The 19931-nt window shown below is 56.3% G+C and overlaps 1 protein-coding gene across 1 annotated transcript in view; it reads right to left on the bottom strand.

Annotated features, from left to right (window-relative positions):
• LOC141152626 (ephrin-A2-like) overlaps positions 1-19571 on the bottom strand; it is a 29068-nt gene extending 9497 nt beyond the window's left edge. The window contains exon 1 of the mRNA XM_073637179.1: positions 19369-19571. Coding sequence (XP_073493280.1) covers positions 19369-19481 — 113 coding nt within the window. The 5' untranslated portion in view covers positions 19482-19571. The remainder of the gene's footprint in view (positions 1-19368) is intronic.
• Between the last annotated feature and the right edge of the window lie 360 nt (positions 19572-19931).

Genomic DNA, 19931 nt, shown 5'->3' with positions numbered 1-19931 from the left:
CCAGGAATCATAATACCCCCATGTAACCCAAAGTACACAACCATAAACATGTCCCTGAACACCCGTACGTACCCCACCCAGACACCTGATGTACCCCACCTGACAACCATCTGGACACCAACACAACAGACAAACCTCTCTCACCCAGACACCATAAAACACTGTCAAGCGCACCCCGGACCGACCTTCCACCCAGACACATCTCGGATAAATCTCCCACAAAGATATGTGCATCACGACACAGGGACAAGCACACCTCGATGCCCCCCACCCTGATACCTGATCTCAACCACCTGAGAACCACCCGGAGACTTGCACAACAGACGACCTCACCTAGACACGGGCCCCAGACCAACTCCCCCCATTCCCCATACACAGGTGCCCAAGAACTAAGTCCCCACAGACATGCGCAACCCAGACTAAACTCCCCCCTCCATAAACAGGTCCACCAGACCAACCTCCCACCCAGACATACACACCCCGACACCCCAATACAGACAAGCACACCCCAATCTCCTTCCCCCTCATTTACACAAGCACACCCCCCGGATCAACCTCCCTTCCACCCTCTCAAACACAAGCACCGGACCAACCTCAGCCCAAACATACCCACCCCAGACTGATATCCCCCCACAGACACAAGGTACCCCAGACCAACCTTCCCGATCTTCCCCCACCCCAACTCACCCCCAGACAGTCACAGAAACCAAAGACTCTATTTCTTTGATGTTACCTCCACAGAGAGGGGAAAACGACAAATTTACAAGACAATGGAAAGAAAAATGTCCCCCCCTCCAAGCAGGAGAGTCTCCAGCCATTATGACCAGACCTGGCCAAGCGAGACACGGGGGAGGGGAGCAGAAAGAAGAAAGGGGAACGGAAACGAGGACAACATTCTTATGAAGCACAAGGGGAAGGTTCAGTCTGAGACATCGCACGAAAATGCAAAATATGTTACTAAAAGGTCAGAGCCTTATATCCCCAACTCCACCGCTCTATAATCCTCACACGTCTCTTCTCCTTCATGTGATCGCGGCTCTATATAATCCTCACACGTCTCTTCTTCTTCATGTGATCGCGGCTCTATATAATCCTCACACGTCTCTTCTTCTTCATGTGATCGCGGCTCTATATAATCCTCACACGTCTCATCTTCTTCATGTGATCGTGGCTCTATATAATCCTCACACGTCTCTTCTTCTTCATGTGATCGCGGCTCTATATAATCCTCACACGTCTCTTCTTCTTCATGTGATCGTGGCTCTATATAATCCTCACACGTCTCTTCTTCATGTGATCGCGGCTCTATATAATCCTCACACGTCTCTTCTTCATGTGATCGTGGCTCTATATAATCCTCACACGTCTCTTCTTCTTCATGTGATCGTGGCTCTATATAATCCTCACACGTCTCTTCTTCTTCATGTGATCGTGGCTCTATATAATCCTCACACGTCTCTTCTTCTTCATGTGATCGTGGCTCTATATAATCCTCACACGTCTCTTCTTCATGTGATCGTGGCTCTATATAATCCTCACACGTCTCTTCTTCTTCATGTGATCGCGGCTCTATATAATCCTCACACGTCTCTTCTTCATGTGATCACGGCTCTATATAATCCTCACACGTCTCTTCTTCATGTGATCGTGGCTCTATATAATCCTCACACGTCTCTTCTTCATGTGATCGTGGCTCTATATAATCCTCACACGTCTCTTCTTCTTCATGTGATCGTGGCTCTATATAATCCTCACACGTCTCCTCTTCATGTGATCGTGGCTCTATATAATCCTCACACGTCTCTTCTTCATGTGATCGCGGCTCTATATAATCCTCACACGTCTCTTCTTCTTCATGTGATCGTGGCTCTATATAATCCTCACACGTCTCTTCTTCATGTGATCGTGGCTCTATATAATCCTCACACGTCTCCTCTTCATGTGATCGTGGCTCTATATAATCCTCACACGTCTCTTCTTCATGTGATCGCGGCTCTATATAATCCTCACATGTCTCTTCTCCTCCATGTGATCGCGGCTCTATATAATCCTCACACGTCTCTCCTTCATGTGATCGCGGCTCTATATAATCCTCACACGTCTCTTCTTCATGTGATCGTGGCTCTATATAATCCTCACACGTCTCTTCTTCTTCATGTGATCGTGGCTCTATATAATCCTCACACGTCTCTTCTTCATGTGATCGTGGCTCTATATAATCCTCACACGTCTCTTCTCCATGTGATCGCGGCTCTATATAATCCTCACACATCTCTTCTTCATGTGATCGTGGCTCTATATAATCCTCACACGTCTCCTCTTCTTCATGTGATCGTGGCTCTATATAATCCTCACACGTCTCTTCTTCTTCATGTGATCGTGGCTCTATATAATCCTCACACGTCTCTTCTTCTTCGTGTGGTCGTGGCTCTATATAATCCTCACACGTCTCTTCTTCTTCGTGTGGTCGTGGCTCTATATAATCCTCACACGTCTCTTCTTCATGTGATCGTGGCTCTATATAATCCTCACACGTCTCTTCTTCATGTGATCGTGGCTCTATATAATCCTCACACGTCTCTTCTTCTTCATGTGATCGCGGCTCTATATAATCCTCACACTTCTCTTCTTCATGTGATCGTGGCTCTATATAATCCTCACACGTCTCTTCTTCATGTGATCGTGGCTCTATATAATCCTCACACGTCTCTTCTTCTTCATGTGATCGCGGCTCTATATAATCCTCACACGTCTCTTCTTCTTCATGTGATCGTGGCTCTATATAATCCTCACACGTCTCTCCTTCATGTGATCGCGGCTCTATATAATCCTCACACGTCTCTCCTTCATGTGATCGCGGCTCTATATAATCCTCACACGTCTCTCCTTCATGTGATCGCGGCTCTATATAATCCTCACACGTCTCTTCTTCATGTGATCGTGGCTCTATATAATCCTCACACGTCTCTTCTTCTTCATGTGATCGCGGCTCTATATAATCCTCACACGTCTCTTCTTCATGTGATCGTGGCTCTATATAATCCTCACACGTCTCTTCTTCATGTGATCGTGGCTCTATATAATCCTCACACGTCTCTTCTTCTTCATGTGATCGCGGCTCTATATAATCCTCACACGTCTCTTCTTCATGTGATCGTGGCTCTATATAATCCTCACACGTCTCTTCTTCATGTGATCGTGGCTCTATATAATCCTCACACGTCTCTTCTTCTTCATGTGATCGCGGCTCTATATAATCCTCACACGTCTCTTCTTCATGTGATCGTGGCTCTATATAATCCTCACACGTCTCTTCTTCTTCATGTGATCGTGGCTCTATATAATCCTCACACGTCTCTTCTTCTTCATGTGATCGCGGCTCTATATAATCCTCACACGTCTCTTCTTCTTCATGTGATCGTGGCTCTATATAATCCTCACACGTCTCTCCTTCATGTGATCGTGGCTCTATATAATCCTCACACGTCTCTCCTTCATGTGATCGTGGCTCTATATAATCCTCACACGTCTCTTCTTCATGTGATCGTGGCTCTATATAATCCTCACACGTCTCTTCTTCTTCATGTGATCGCGGCTCTATATAATCCTCACACATCTCTTCTTCATGTGATCGCGGCTCTATATAATCCTCACACATCTCTTCTTCATGTGATCGCGGCTCTATATAATCCTCACACGTCTCTTCTTCATGTGATCGTGGCTCTATATAATCCTCACACGTCTCTTCTTCGTGTGGTCGCGGCTCTGTATAATCCTCACACGTCTCCTTCTTCATGTGATCGTGGCTCTATATAATCCTCACACGTCTCTTCTTCTTCATGTGGTCGCGGCTCTATATAATCCTCACACGTCTCTCCTTCATGTGATCGCGGCTCTATATAATCCTCACACGTCTCTTCTTCATGTGATCGCGGCTCTATATAATCCTCACACGTCTCTTCTTCTTCATGTGATCGTGGCTCTATATAATCCTCACACGTCTCTTCTTCTTCATGTGATCGTGGCTCTATATAATCCTCACACATCTCTTCTTCATGTGATCGTGGCTCTATATAATCCTCACACGTCTCTTCTTCATGTGATCGTGGCTCTATATAATCCTCACACGTCTCTTCTTCATGTGATCGCGGCTCTATATAATCCTCACACATCTCTTCTTCATGTGATCGCGGCTCTATATAATCCTCACACGTCTCTTCTTCTTCTTGTGATCGTGGCTCTATATAATCCTCACACGTCTCTTCTTCATGTGATCGCGGCTCTATATAATCCTCACACGTCTCTTCTTCTTCATGTGATCGCGGCTCTATATAATCCTCACACGTCTCTTCTTCTTCATGTGATCGCGGCTCTATATAATCCTCACACGTCTCTTCTTCATGTGATCGCGGCTCTATATAATCCTCACACGTCTCTTCTTCTTCATGTGATCGCGGCTCTATATAATCCTCACACGTCTCTTCTTCTTCATGTGATCGCGGCTCTATATAATCCTCACACGTCTCTCCTTCATGTGATCGTGGCTCTATATAATCCTCACACGTCTCTTCTTCTTCATGTGATCGCGGCTCTATATAATCCTCACACGTCTCTTCTTCATGTGATCGTGGCTCTATATAATCCTCACACGTCTCTTCTTCATGTGATCGCGGCTCTATATAATCCTCACACGTCTCCTCTTCTTCATGTGATCGTGGCTCTATATAATCCTCACACGTCTCCTCTTCTTCATGTGATCGCGGCTCTATATAATCCTCACACGTCTCCTCTTCTTCATGTGATCGTGGCTCTATATAATCCTCACACGTCTCTTCTTCATGTGATCGCGGCTCTATATAATCCTCACACGTCTCTTCTTCATGTGATCGTGGCTCTATATAATCCTCACACGTCTCTTCTTCTTCATGTGATCGCGGCTCTATATAATCCTCACACGTCTCTTCTTCTTCATGTGATCGCGGCTCTATATAATCCTCACACGTCTCTTCTTCTTCATGTGATCGTGGCTCTATATAATCCTCACACGTCTCTTCTTCATGTGATCGCGGCTCTATATAATCCTCACACGTCTCTTCTTCTTCATGTGATCGTGGCTCTATATAATCCTCACACGTCTCTTCTTCTTCATGTGATCGCGGCTCTATATAATCCTCACACGTCTCTTCTTCATGTGATCGTGGCTCTATATAATCCTCACACGTCTCTTCTTCTTCATGTGATCGCGGCTCTATATAATCCTCACACGTCTCTTCTGAACAGTAAGGTGTCATACATACATTGGGTCTTGCAAAAGCAGTTCACACTAGATTATGACAATGAAGTCGGCACTGACACCAGTTACACAGAACAAGAGATTCCTGTGTCCACGGCCGACAATGACCCACTCGCTTACACCCCGCCGCACACAGACATGGCTATATCCACCCTGGTCACCACTGACCCAGCTCCTCACACATGGCATCTGCTGACTGGAGACTGATGGGATCGTCGTCAGGATGGATCTCTGGTCGTAACCATCGTATGCTGCTCAACGCCAGGACCCCGCAGGGAGGGGGGGAGGGTAATCTCACAGAAATCAGGGCCCCAGCGCACACAGCCGTAGTCACACAGCGCGGGGGTCCCGGCCCGCACAGCCGTAGTCACACAGCGCGGGGGTCCCGGCCCGCACAGCCGTAGTCACACAGCGCGGGGGTCCCGGCCCGCACAGCCGTAGTCACACAGCGCGGGGGTCCCGGCCCGCACAGCCGTAGTCACACAGCGCGGGGGTCCCGGCCCGCACAGCCGTAGTCACACAGCGCGGGGGTCCCGGCCCGCACAGCCGTAGTCACACAGAGCGGGGGTCCCGGCCCGCACAGCCGTAGTCACACAGAGCGGGGGTCCCGGCCCGCACAGCCGTAGTCACACAGAGCGGGGGTCCCGGCCCGCACAGCCGTAGTCACACAGAGCGGGGGTCCCGGCCCGCACAGCCGTAGTCACACAGAGCGGGGGTCCCGGCCCGCACAGCCGTAGTCACACAGAGCGGGGGTCCCGGCCCGCACAGCCGTAGTCACACAGAGCGGGGGTCCCGGCCCGCACAGCCGTAGTCACACAGAGCGGGGGTCCCGGCCCGCACAGCCGTAGTCACACAGAGCGGGGGTCCCGGCCCGCACAGCCGTAGTCACACAGAGCGGGGGTCCCGGCCCGCACAGCCGTAGTCACACAGAGCGGGGGTCCCGGCCCGCACAGCCGTAGCCACACAGAGCGGGGGTCCCGGCCCGCACAGCCGTAGCCACACAGAGCGGGGGTCCCGGCCCGCACAGCCGTAGCCACACAGAGCGGGGGTCCCGGCCCGCACAGCCGTAGTCACACAGAGCGGGGGTCCCGGCCCACACAGCCGTAGTCACACAGAGCGGGGGTCCCGGCCCACACAGCCGTAGTCACACAGAGCGGGGGTCCCGGCCCACACAGCCGTAGTCACACAGAGCGGGGGTCCCGGCCCACACAGCCGTAGTCACACAGAGCGGGGGTCCCGGCCCACACAGCCGTAGTCACACAGAGCGGGGGTCCCGGCCCACACAGCCGTAGTCACACAGAGCGGGGGTCCCGGCCCACACAGCCGTAGTCACACAGAGCGGGGGTCCCGGCCCACACAGCCGTAGTCACACAGAGCGGGGGTCCCGGCCCACACAGCCGTAGTCACACAGAGCGGGGGTCCCGGCCCACACAGCCGTAGTCACACAGAGCGGGGGTCCCGGCCCACACAGCCGTAGTCACACAGAGCGGGGGTCCCGGCCCACACAGCCGTAGTCACACAGAGCGGGGGTCCCGGCCCACACAGCCGTAGTCACACAGAGCGGGGGTCCCGGCCCACACAGCCGTAGTCACACAGAGCGGGGGTCCCGGCCCACACAGCCGTAGTCACACAGAGCGGGGGTCCCGGCCCACACAGCCGTAGTCACACAGAGCGGGGGTCCCGGCCCACACAGCCGTAGTCACACAGAGCGGGGTTCCCGGCCCACACAGCCGTAGTCACACAGAGCGGGGGTCCCGGCCCACACAGCCGTAGTCACACAAAGTCGAAGAGCAAATGAGTGTCAACTGCAGTTTACAAAGAGAGTGGGCCGGTCACACAACACACGCAGCCCGCAGGTCCCTACAAGTTGTAGTAACCTGCGGCCACGGGTGGGCGCCGCTTCAAATCCCAGCAGTGCCCACAGATTATTGCCATGACATGACGCGCTCCACTATCACAGCAGCTCCCACCATGTAACTACCATTCAGGAGTGACAACCTAAGGAGCTGTAATCAGAGAGACATGACGACTGAAAGTTCCTACAAGTCCCAGCGGCGCCCACCCGTGGCCCGCAGGTCCCTACAAGTCCCAGCGGCGCCCACCCGTGGCCCGCAGGTCCCTACAAGTCCCAGCGGCGCCCACCCGTGGCCCGCAGGTCCCTACAAGTCCCAGCGGAACCCACAGGTCCCTACAAGTCCCAGCAGTGCCTACTCCTCACACAGAGCTGGTGAACAAGGGCTGAAGTTGTGAGACGCGGAGCGCTGGCGCCGGGGTGCGGGGAGCAGAGCGCTGCCAAGATAAACAGCTCCATCCATCCACACTGCAGCCAGCAAGATGGGAAAACACAGCCGGGTCCAACACAAGCAGAGGGGCCGCTGCCCGAAATAACAAGCCCTTCCTGCAGCCGAGGGGACGCGGGGCGGGGGCTCAGCACTGCACACAATGGGGGCAGGGGGCTGGGATTCATATTCAGCTTCCAGGGCTGAGACCCCGTCAGTGACTCGCAGCCCCATGGACATCACCCTCCCCAATCTCTGCTTCTCATTATAGCCGAGTCCTACACAACAAGGAAGCTACAGGGGGCAGAGTCAGCAGCTTCAGAGGAAGAGAGAGGGGGGCAGAGTCAGCAGCTACAGAGAAAGAGAGAGGGGGCAGAGTCAGCAGCTACAGAGAAAGAGAGAGGAGGACAGAGTCAGCAGCTACAGAGAAAGAGAGAGGGGGAGCAGAGTCAGCAGCTACAGAGAAAGAGAGAGGAGGACAGAGTCAGCAGCTACAGAGAAAGAGAGAGGGGGCAGAGTCAGCAGCTTCAGAGGAAGAGAGAGGGGGGCAGAGTCAGCAGCTACAGAGAAAGAGAGAGGGGGCAGAGTCAGCAGCTACAGAGAAAGAGGGGAGAGAGTCAGTAGCTACAGAGAAAGAGAGAGGGGGACAGAGTCAGCAGCTACAGAGAAAGAGAGAAAGAGGGGGACAGAGTCAGCAGCTACAGAGAAAGAGAGGGGGGCAGAGTCAGCAGCTACAGAGAAAGAGAGAGGAGGACAGAGTCAGCAGCTACAGAGAAAGAGAGAGGAGGACAGAGTCAGCAGCTACAGAGAAAGAGAGAGGGGGCAGAGTCAGCAGCTACAGAGAAAGAGAGAGGAGGACAGAGTCAGCAGCTACAGAGAAAGAGAGGGGGCAGAGTCAGCAGCTACAGAGGAAGAGAGAGGAAGCAGAGTCAGCAGCTACAGAGAAAGAGAGGGGGCAGAGTCAGCAGCTACAGAGAAAGAGAGAGGAGGACAGAGTCAGCAGCTACAGAGGAAGAGAGAGGAGGACAGAGTCAGCAGCTACAGAGAAAGAGAGGGAGGGGGCAGAGTCAGCAGCTACAGAGAAAGAGGAAGCAGAGTCAGCAGCTACAGAGGAAGAGAGAGGGGGAGCAGAGTCAGCAGCTACAGAGAAAGGAAGAGAGGGGGCAGAGTCAGCAGCTACAGAGAAAGAGAGGAAGCAGAGTCAGCAGCTACAGAGGAAGAGAGAGGGGGAGCAGAGTCAGCAGCTACAGAGAAAGAGAGAGGAGGACAGAGTCAGCAGCTACAGAGGAAGAGAGGGGAGCAGAGTCAGCAGCTACAGAGAAAGAGAGGGAGGGGGCAGTCAGCAGCTACAGAGGAAGAGAGAGGGAGCAGAGTCAGCAGCTTCAGAGGAAGAGAGAGGAAGCAGAGTCAGCAGCTACAGAGAAAGAGAGAGGGGGCAGAGTCAGCAGCTACAGAGAAAGAGAGAGGAGGACAGAGTCAGCAGCTACAGAGGAAGAGAAGGGAGCAGAGTCAGCAGCTACAGAGAAAGAGAGAGGGGGCAGAGTCAGCAGCTACAGAGAAAGAGGAAGCAGAGTCAGCAGCTACAGAGGAAGAGAGAGGGGGAGCAGAGTCAGCAGCTACAGAGAAAGGAAGAGAGGGGGCAGAGTCAGCAGCTACAGAGAAAGAGAGGAAGCAGAGTCAGCAGCTACAGAGGAAGAGAGAGGGGGAGCAGAGTCAGCAGCTACGGAGAAAGAGAGGAGGACAGAGTCAGCAGCTACAGAGAAAGAGAGGGAGGGGGCAGAGTCAGCAGCTACAGAGAAAGAGAGGGAGGGGGCAGAGTCAGCAGCTACAGAGGAAGAGAGAGGGGGAGCAGAGTCAGCAGCTACAGAGAAAGGAAGAGAGGGGGCAGAGTCTGCAGCTACAGAGAAAGAGAGGGGGCAGAGTCTGCAGCTACAGAGAAAGAGAGGGGGCAGAGTCTGCAGCTACAGAGAAAGAGGGGGCAGAGTCTGCAGCTACAGAGAAAGAGAGGGGGCAGAGTCTGCAGCTACAGAGAAAGAGGGGGCAGAGTCTGCAGCTACAGAGAAAGAGGGGGCAGAGTCTGCAGCTACAGAGAAAGAGAGGGGGCAGAGTCTGCAGCTACAGAGAAAGAGAGAGAGGGGGAGCAGAGTCAGCAGCTACAGAGAAAGAGAGGGGGAGCAGAGTCAGCAGCTACAGAGAAAGAGAGGAGGACAGAGTCAGCAGCTACAGAGGAAGAGAGGGGAGCAGAGTCAGCAGCTACAGAGAAAGAGAGGGAGGGGGCAGTCAGCAGCTACAGAGGAAGAGAGAGGGAGCAGAGTCAGCAGCTTCAGAGGAAGAGAGAGGAAGCAGAGTCAGCAGCTACAGAGAAAGAGAGAGGGGGCAGAGTCAGCAGCTACAGAGAAAGAGAGAGGAGGACAGAGTCAGCAGCTACAGAGGAAGAGAAGGGAGCAGAGTCAGCAGCTACAGAGAAAGAGAGAGGGGGCAGAGTCAGCAGCTACAGAGAAAGAGGAAGCAGAGTCAGCAGCTACAGAGGAAGAGAGAGGGGGAGCAGAGTCAGCAGCTACAGAGAAAGGAAGAGAGGGGGCAGAGTCAGCAGCTACAGAGAAAGAGAGGAAGCAGAGTCAGCAGCTACAGAGGAAGAGAGAGGGGGAGCAGAGTCAGCAGCTACGGAGAAAGAGAGGAGGACAGAGTCAGCAGCTACAGAGAAAGAGAGGGAGGGGGCAGAGTCAGCAGCTACAGAGAAAGAGAGGGAGGGGGCAGAGTCAGCAGCTACAGAGGAAGAGAGAGGGGGAGCAGAGTCAGCAGCTACAGAGAAAGGAAGAGAGGGGGCAGAGTCTGCAGCTACAGAGAAAGAGAGGGGGCAGAGTCTGCAGCTACAGAGAAAGAGAGGGGGCAGAGTCTGCAGCTACAGAGAAAGAGAGGGGGCAGAGTCTGCAGCTACAGAGAAAGAGGGGGCAGAGTCTGCAGCTACAGAGAAAGAGAGGGGGCAGAGTCTGCAGCTACAGAGAAAGAGGGGGCAGAGTCTGCAGCTACAGAGAAAGAGAGGGGGCAGAGTCTGCAGCTACAGAGAAAGAGAGGGGGCAGAGTCTGCAGCTACAGAGAAAGAGAGAGAGGGGGCAGAGTCAGCAGCTACAGAGAAAGAGGAGGACAGAGTCAGCAGCTACAGAGAAAGAGAGGGGGAGCACAGTCAGCAGCTACAGAGAAAGAGAGGGAGCAGAGTCAGCAGCTACAGAGAAAGAGAGGGAGCAGAGTCAGCAGCTACAGAGAAAGAGAGGGAGCAGAGTCAGCAGCTACAGAGAAAGAGAGGGAGCAGAGTCAGCAGCTACAGAGAAAGAGAGGGAGCAGAGTCAGCAGCTACAGAGAAAGAGAGGGGGCAGAGTCAGCAGCTACAGAGAAAGAGAGAGGGGGGCAGAGTCAGCAGCTACAGAGAAAGAGAGGGGCAGAGTCAGCAGCTACAGAGAAAGAGAGGGGCAGAGTCAGCAGCTACAGAGAAAGAGGGGCAGAGTCAGCAGCTACAGAGAAAGAGGGGCAGAGTCAGCAGCTACAGAGAAAGAGAAGGAGCAAGAGAGAGGGAGCAGAGTCAGCAGCTACAGAGAAAGAGAGAGGGGAGCAGAGTCAGCAGCTACAGAGAAAGAGAGAGGGGGAGCAGAGTCAGCAGCTACAGAGAAAGAGAGGGGGAGCAGAGTCAGCAGCTACAGAGAAAGAGGGGGAGCAGAGTCAGCAGCTACAGAGAAAGAGAGGGGGCAGAGTCAGCAGCTACAGAGAAAGAGAGGAGAGAGTCAGCAGCTACAGAGAAAGAGAGAGGGGGACAGAGTCAGCAGCTACAGAGAAAGAGAGAGGGGGAGCAGAGTCAGCAGCTACAGAGGAAGAGAGAGGGGGGCAGAGTCAGCAGCTACAGAGAGAGGGGGCAGAGTCAGCAGCTACAGAGAAAGAGAGGAGAGAGTCAGCAGCTACAGAGAAAGAGAGAGTCAGCAGCTACAGAGAAAGAGAGAGGGGGACAGAGTCAGCAGCTACAGAGAAAGAGAGAGAGAGGGGGCAGAGTCAGCAGCTACAGAGAAAGAGAGAGAGGGGGCAGAGTCAGCAGCTACAGAGAAAGAGAGAGGGGGCAGAGTCAGCAGCTACAGAGAAAGAGAGAGGGGGCAGAGTCAGCAGCTACAGAGAAAGAGGGGAGAGAGTCAGTAGCTACAGAGAAAGAGAGAGGGGGACAGAGTCAGCAGCTACAGAGAAAGAGAAAAAGGGGGACAGAGTCAGCAGCTACAGAGAAAGAGAGAGGGGGGCAGAGTCAGCAGCTACAGAGAAAGAGAGGGGGGCAGAGTCAGCAGCTACAGAGAAAGAGAGAGGGGGCAGAGTCAGCAGCTACAGAGAAAGGAAGAGAGGGGGCAGAGTCAGCAGCTACAGAGGAAGGGAGGGGGCAGAGTCAGCAGCTACAGAGGAAGGGAGGGGGGCAGAGTCAGCAGCTACAGAGAAAGAGAGAGGGGGAGCAGAGTCAGCAGCTACAGAGGAAGAGAGAGGAGCAGAGTCAGCAGCTACAGAGAAAGACGAGAGCAGAGTCACCAGCTACAGAGAAAGAGAGAGGGGGGGGCAGAGTCAGCAGCTACAGAGAAAGAGAGGGGGGCAGAGTCAGAAGCTACAGAGAAAGAGAGAGGGGGGGCAGAGTCAGCAGCTACAGAGAAAGAGAGGGGACAGAGTCAGCAGCTACAGAGAAAGAGAGAGGGGGGCAGAGTCAGCAGCTACAGAGAAAGACGAGAGCAGAGTCACCAGCTACAGAGAAAGAGAGAGGGGGGCAGAGTCAGCAGCTACAGAGAAAGAGAGAGGGGGGCAGAGTCAGCAGCTACAGAGAAAGAGAGAGGGAGCGAGAGAGAGGGAGCAGAGTCAGCAGCTACAGAGAAAGAGAGAGGGAGCGAGAGAGAGGGAGCAGAGTCAGCAGCTACAGAGAAAGAGAGAGGGGAGCAGAGTCAGCAGCTACAGAGAAAGAGAGGGGGGCAGAGTCAGCAGCTACAGAGAGAGGGGAGAGAGTCAGCAGCTACAGAGAAAGAGAGTGGGGGGCAGAGTCAGCAGCTACAGAGAAAGAGAGGGGGGGGCAGAGTCAGCAGCTAAAGAGAAAGAGGGGAGAGAGTCAGCAGCTACAGAGAAAGAGAGAGGGGGGCAGAGTCAGCAGCTACAGAGAAAGGAAGAGAGGGGGCAGAGTCAGCAGCTACAGAGGAAGGGAGGAGGCAGAGTCAGCAGCTACAGAGGAAGGGAGGAGGCAGAGTCAGCAGCTACAGAGGAAGAGGGGGGGCAGAGTCAGCAGCTACAGAGAAAGAGAGAGGGGGCAGAGTCAGCAGCTACAGAGAAAGAGAGGGGGCAGAGTCAGCAGCTACAGAGAAAGAGAGAAAGAGGGGGACAGAGTCAGCAGCTACAGAGAAAGAGAGAGGGGGGCAGAGTCAGCAGCTACAGAGAAAGAGAGAGGGGGAGCAGAGTCAGCAGCTACAGAGGAAGAGAGAGAGGGGGCAGAGTCAGCAGCTACAGAGAAAGAGAGGGGGAGCAGAGTCAGCAGCTACAGAGAAAGAGGGGAGCAGAGTCAGCAGCTACAGAGAAAGAGAGGGAGCAGAGTCAGCAGCTACAGAGGAAGAGAGAGGGGGGCAGAGTCAGCAGCTACAGAGAAAGAGAGAGGGGGCAGAGTCAGCAGCTACAGAGAAAGAGAGAGGGGGCAGAGTCAGCAGCTACAGAGAAAGAGAGAGGGGGCAGAGTCAGCAGCTACAGAGAAAGAGAGGGGGCAGGGTCAGCAGCTACAGAGGAAGAGAGAGAGGGGGCAGAGTCAGCAGCTACAGAGAAAGAGGAGGACAGAGTCAGCAGCTACAGAGCAAGAGAGGAGGACAGAGTCAGCAGCTACAGAGAAAGAGAGAGGGGGCAGAGTCAGCAGCTACAGAGCAAGAGAGGAGGACAGAGTCAGCAGCTACAGAGAAAGAGAGAGGGGGCAGAGTCAGCAGCTACAGAGAAAGAGAGAGGGGGGCAGAGTCAGCAGCTAACAGAGAAAGAGAGAGGGGGGCAGAGTCAGCAGCTACAGAGAAAGAGAGAGGGGGGCAGAGTCAGCAGCTACAGAGAAAGAGAGAGGGGGGCAGAGTCAGCAGCTACAGAGAAAGAGAGAGGGGGGCAGAGTCAGAAGCTACAGAGAAAGAGAGAGGGGGGCAGAGTCAGCAGCTACAGAGAAAGAGGGGGGCAGAGTCAGCAGCTACAGAAAAAGAGAGGGGGGCAGAGTCAGCAGCTACAGAAAAAGAGATAGGGGGCAGAGTCAACAGCTACAGAGAAAGAGAGAGGGGGGCAGAGTCAGCAGCTACAGAGAAAGAGAGGAGGACAGAGTCAGCAGCAACAGAGAAAGAGACAGAGAGGGGGCAGAGTCAGCAGCTACAGAGAAAGAGAGAGAGAGGGGGACAGAGTCAGCAGCTACAGAGAAAGAGAGAGAGAGGGGGACAGAGTCAGCAGCTACAGAGGAAGAGAGAGGGGGAGCAGAGTCAGCAGCTACAGAGAAAGAGAGGGGGAGCAGAGTCAGCAGCTACAGAGAAAGAGGGGGAGCAGAGTCAGCAGCTACAGAGAAAGAGAGGGGGCAGAGTCAGCAGCTACAGAGAAAGAGAGGAGAGAGTCAGCAGCTACAGAGAAAGAGAGAGGGGGACAGAGTCAGCAGCTACAGAGAAAGAGAGAGGGGGAGCAGAGTCAGCAGCTACAGAGGAAGAGAGAGGGGGGCAGAGTCAGCAGCTACAGAGAGGGGGCAGAGTCAGCAGCTACAGAGAAAGAGAGGAGAGAGTCAGCAGCTACAGAGAAAGAGAGAGTCAGCAGCTACAGAGAAAGAGAGAGGGGGACAGAGTCAGCAGCTACAGAGAAAGAGGGGGGCAGAGTCAGCAGCTACAGAAAAAGAGATAGGGGGCAGAGTCAACAGCTACAGAGAAAGAGAGAGAGAGGGGGACAGAGTCAGCAGCTACAGAGAAAGAGAGAGAGAGGGGGACAGAGTCAGCAGCTACAGAGGAAGAGAGAGGGGGAGCAGAGTCAGCAGCTACAGAGAAAGGAAGAGAGGGGGCAGAGTCTGCAGCTACAGAGAAAGAGAGGGGGCAGAGTCTGCAGCTACAGAGAAAGAGAGGGGGCAGAGTCTGCAGCTACAGAGAAAGAGAGGGGGCAGAGTCTGCAGCTACAGAGAAAGAGAGGGGGCAGAGTCTGCAGCTACAGAGAAAGAGAGGGGGCAGAGTCTGCAGCTACAGAGAAAGAGAGAGGGGGCAGAGTCAGCAGCTACAGAGAAAGAGAGGAGGACAGAGTCAGCAGCAACAGAGAAAGAGACAGAGAGGGGGCAGAGTCAGCAGCTACAGAGAAAGAGAGAGAGAGGGGGACAGAGTCAGCAGCTACAGAGAAAGAGAGAGAGAGGGGGACAGAGTCAGCAGCTACAGAGAAAGAGAGAGAGAGGGGGACAGAGTCAGCAGCTACAGAGAAAGAGAGAGAGAGGGGGACAGAGTCAGCAGCTACAGAGAAAGAGAGAGAGAGGGGGACAGAGTCAGCAGCTACAGGGGAGGGAGGGATGTAGAGGACAGCAGGGGGGGAGGGAGGGATGTAGAGGACAGCGGGGGGGGATGTAGAGGACAGCGGGGGGGGATGTAGAGTACAGCGGGGGGGGATGTAGAGTACAGCGGGGGGGGATGTAGAGTACAGCGGGGGGGGATGTAGAGTACAGCGGGGGGGGATGTAGAGTACAGCGGGGGGGATGTAGAGTACGGGGGGGGGGATGTAGAGTACAGCGGGGGGGGGGATGTAGAGTACAGCGGGGGGGGGGATGTAGAGTACGGGGGGGGGGGGATGTAGAGTACAGCGGGGGGGGGGGATGTAGAGTACAGCGGGGGGGGATGTAGAGTACAGCGGGGGGGGATGTAGAGTACAGCGGGGGGGGATGTAGAGTACAGCGGGGGGGGATGTAGAGTACAGCGGGGGGGGGATGTAGAGTACAGCGGGGGGGGGATGTAGAGTACAGCGGGGGGGGGATGTAGAGTACAGCGGGGGGGGATGTAGAGTACAGCGGGGGGGGGATGTAGAGTACAGCGGGGGGGGGATGTAGAGTACAGCGGGGGGGGGATGTAGAGTACAGCGGGGGGGGATGTAGAGTACAGCGGGGGGGGATGTAGAGTACAGCGGGGGGGGATGTAGAGTACAGCGGGGGGGGATGTAGAGTACAGCGGGGGGGGATGTAGAGTACAGCGGGGGGGATGTAGAGTACAGCGGGGGGGATGTAGAGTACAGCGGGGGGGGATGTAGAGTACAGCGGGGGGGGATGTAGAGTACAGCGGGGGGGATGTAGAGTACAGCGGGGGGGGATGTAGAGTACAGCGGGGGGGGATGTAGAGTACAGCGGGGGGGGATGTAGAGTACAGCGGGGGGGGATGTAGAGTACAGCGGGGGGGGATGTAGAGTACAGCGGGGGGGGATGTAGAGTACAGCGGGGGGGGATGTAGAGTACAGCGGGGGGGATGTAGAGTACAGCGGGGGGGATGTAGAGTACAGCGGGGGGGATGTAGAGTACAGCGGGGGGGGATGTAGAGTACAGCGGGGGGGGATGTAGAGTACAGCGGGGGGGGATGTAGAGTACAGCGGGGGGGGATGTAGAGTACAGCGGGGGGGGATGTAGAGTACAGCGGGGGGGATGTAGAGTACAGCGGGGGGGGATGTAGAGTACAGCGGGGGGGGATGTAGAGTACAGCGGGGGGGATGTAGAGTACAGCGGGGGGGATGTAGAGTACAGCGGGGGGGGATGTAGAGTACAGCGGGGGGGGATGTAGAGTACAGCGGGGGGGGATGTAGAGTACAGCGGGGGGGGATGTAGAGTACAGCGGGGGGGGATGTAGAGTACAGCGGGGGGGATGTAGAGTACAGCGGGGGGGATGTAGAGTACAGCGGGGGGGATGTAGAGTACAGCGGGGGGGATGTAGAGTACAGCGGGGGGGATGTAGAGTACAGCGGGGGGGATGTAGAGTACAGCGGGGGAGGGAGGGATGTAGAGTACAGTGGGGGGGGATGTAGAGTACAGCGGGGGGGGATGTAGAGTACAGCGGGGGGGGATGTAGAGTACAGCGGGGGGGATGTAGAGTACAGCGGGGGGGATGTAGAGTACAGCGGGGGGGATGTAGAGTACAGCGGGGGAGGGAGGGATGTAGAGTACAGCGGGGGAGGGAGGGATGTAGAGTACAGCGGGGGGGGGATGTAGAGTACAGCGGGGGGGATGTAGAGTACAGCGGGGGGGGATGTAGAGTACAGCGGGGGGGGATGTAGAGTACAGCGGGGGGGGATGTAGAGTACAGCGGGGGGGGATGTAGAGTACAGCGGGGGGGGATGTAGAGTACAGCGGGGGGGGATGTAGAGTACAGCGGGGGGGATGTAGAGTACAGCGGGGGGGATGTAGAGTACAGCGGGGGGGGATGTAGAGTACAGCGGGGGGGATGTAGAGTACAGCGGGGGGGATGTAGAGTACAGCGGGGGGGATGTAGAGTACAGCGGGGGAGGGAGGGATGTAGAGTACAGCGGGGGGGGATGTAGAGTACAGCGGGGGGGGATGTAGAGTACAGCGGGGGGGGATGTAGAGTACAGCGGGGGGGGGATGTAGAGTACAGCGGGGGGGGATGTAGAGTACAGCGGGGGGGGATGTAGAGTACAGCGGGGGGGGATGTAGAGTACAGCGGGGGGGATGTAGAGTACAGCGGGGGGGGGATGTAGAGTACAGCGGGGGGGGATGTAGAGTACAGCGGGGGGGATGTAGAGTACAGCGGGGGGGATGTAGAGTACAGCGGGGGGGATGTAGAGTACAGCGGGGGAGGGAGGGATGTAGAGTACAGTGGGGGGGGATGTAGAGTACAGCGGGGGGGATGTAGAGTACAGCGGGGGGGGATGTAGAGTACAGCGGGGGGGGATGTAGAGTACAGCGGGGGGGGGATGTAGAGTACAGCGGGGGGGGGATGTAGAGTACAGCGGGGGGGGGATGTAGAGTACAGCGGGGGGGGGGGATGTAGAGTACAGCGGGGGGGATGTAGAGTACAGCGGGGGGGGATGTAGAGTACAGCGGGGGAGGGAGGGATGTAGAGTACAGCGGGGGGGGATGTAGAGTACAGCGGGGGGGATGTAGAGTACAGCGGGGGGGGATGTAGAGTACAGCGGGGGGGGATGTAGAGTACAGCGGGGGGGATGTAGAGTACAGCGGGGGGGGATGTAGAGGGGGGATGTAGAGGACAGAGGGGGGGATGTAGAGTACAGCGGGTGGGGGGATGTAGAGGGGGGGGATGTAGAGGACAGAGGGGGGGGATGTAGAGTACAGCGGGGGGGATGTAGAGTACAGCGGGGGGGATGTAGAGGGGGGGATGTAGAGTACAGCGGGGGGGATGTAGAGTACAGCGGGGAGGGATGTAGAGTACAGCGGGGAGGGATGTAGAGTACAGCGGGGAGGGATGTAGAGTACAGCGGGGAGGGATGTAGAGTACAGCGGGGAGGGATGTAGAGTACAGCGGGGGGGATGTAGAGTACAGCGGGGGGGATGTAGAGTACAGCGGGGGAGGATGTAGAGTACAGCGGGGGAGGATGTAGAGTACAGCGGGGGAGGATGTAGAGTACAGCGGGGGAGGATGTAGAGTACAGCGGGGGGGATGTAGAGTACAGCGGGGGGGATGTAGAGTACAGCGGGGGGGATGTAGAGTACAGCGGGGGGGATGTAGAGTACAGCGGGGGGGGATGTAGAGTACAGCGGGGGGGGGGATGTAGAGTACAGCGGGGGGGGATGTAGAGTACAGCGGGGGGGGATGTAGAGGACAGCGGGGGGGGATGTAGAGGACAGCGGGGGGGGATGTAGAGGACAGCGGGGGGGGATGTAGAGGACAGCGGGGGGGGATGTAGAGGACAGCGGGGGGGGGATGTAGAGGACAGCGGGGGGGGGATGTAGAGGACAGCGGGGGGGGATGTAGAGGACAGCGGGGGGGGATGTAGAGGACAGCGGGGGGGGGATGTAGAGGACAGCGGGGGGGGGATGTAGAGGACAGCGGGGGGGGGATGTAGAGGACAGCGGGGGGGGGATGTAGAGGACAGCGGGGGGGGATGTAGAGGACAGCGGGGGGGGATGTAGAGGACAGCGGGGGGGGGATGTAGAGGACAGCGGGGGGGGGATGTAGAGGACAGCGGGGGGGGGATGTAGAGGACAGCGGGGGGGGGATGTAGAGGACAGCGGGGGGGGGATGTAGAGGACAGCGGGGGGGGATGTAGAGGACAGCGGGGGGGGATGTAGAGGACAGCGGGGGGGGGATGTAGAGGACAGCGGGGGGGGGATGTAGAGGACAGCGGGGGGGGGATGTAGAGGACAGCGGGGGGGGGATGTAGAGTACAGCGGGGGGGGATGTAGAGTACAGCGGGGGAGGATGTAGAGTACAGCGGGGGGGGGGATGTAGAGGACAGCGGGGGGGGGATGTAGAGGACAGCGGGGGGGGGATGTAGAGGACAGCGGGGGGGGATGTAGAGTACAGCGGGGGGGATGTAGAGTACAGCGGGGGGGATGTAGAGTACAGCGGGGGGGGATGTAGAGTACAGCGGGGGGGGGGATGTAGAGGACAGCGGGGGGGGGGGATGTAGAGTACAGCGGGGGGGGATGTAGAGTACAGCGGGGGGGATGTAGAGTACAGCGGGGGAGGATGTAGAGTACAGCGGGGGGGATGTAGAGTACAGCGGGGGGAGGGAGGGATGTAGAGTAGGCGGGGCGGGACAGAGGGAGGGGCGGGGCCAGCACACACCTCTCCTGCAGGGGGCGCTCTCTCTCACCTGGGGTTGCTGCTGTTCCAGTACACCGTATGTCGCAGGCCCCCGCCGCGGCCCAGCAGCCCCAGCACGGCGCTCAGGCTCAGCAGCCTCCGCAGCAGCCCCGCGCCGCTCATCTCTCGGACGCCGCTCGTCTCTAGGTGGAGCGGCCTCTGCTCTGCTGCCTCCCAGAGAAAGGTGCCGGCCCCGCCCACAGGGGCGCAGCTCCAGCCAATCAGCGCCCCGCAGCCTCCTCTCTACAGAGGAAAGTTCAGTAACTCTTCACTGTCCGGATCAACGCGACGGGTACCCCAAATATCCACTCCACAGCGCCCATGTACCCCAAATATCCACTCCACAGCGCCCGTGTACCCCAAATATCCTCTCCACAGCGCCCGTGTACCCCAAATATCCACTCCACAGCGCCCATGTACCCCAAATATCCACTCCACAGCGCCCGTGTACCCCAAATATCCTCTCCACAGTGCACGTGTACCCCAAATATCCACTCCACAGCGCCCGTGTACCTCAAATATCCACTCCACAGCGCCCGTGTACCCCAAATATCCTCTCCACAGCGCCCATGT

This window comes from Phyllobates terribilis, unplaced genomic scaffold (genome assembly GCF_046119375.1).
Source record: "Phyllobates terribilis strain yellow unplaced genomic scaffold, ASM4611937v1 Scaffold_6__1_contigs__length_29720123, whole genome shotgun sequence".
In the NCBI taxonomy this organism is placed as follows: domain Eukaryota; kingdom Metazoa; phylum Chordata; class Amphibia; order Anura; family Dendrobatidae; genus Phyllobates; species Phyllobates terribilis.
Note: the sequence above shows the minus strand (reverse complement) of the source record. Positions and strands in the feature narration are given on the sequence as shown.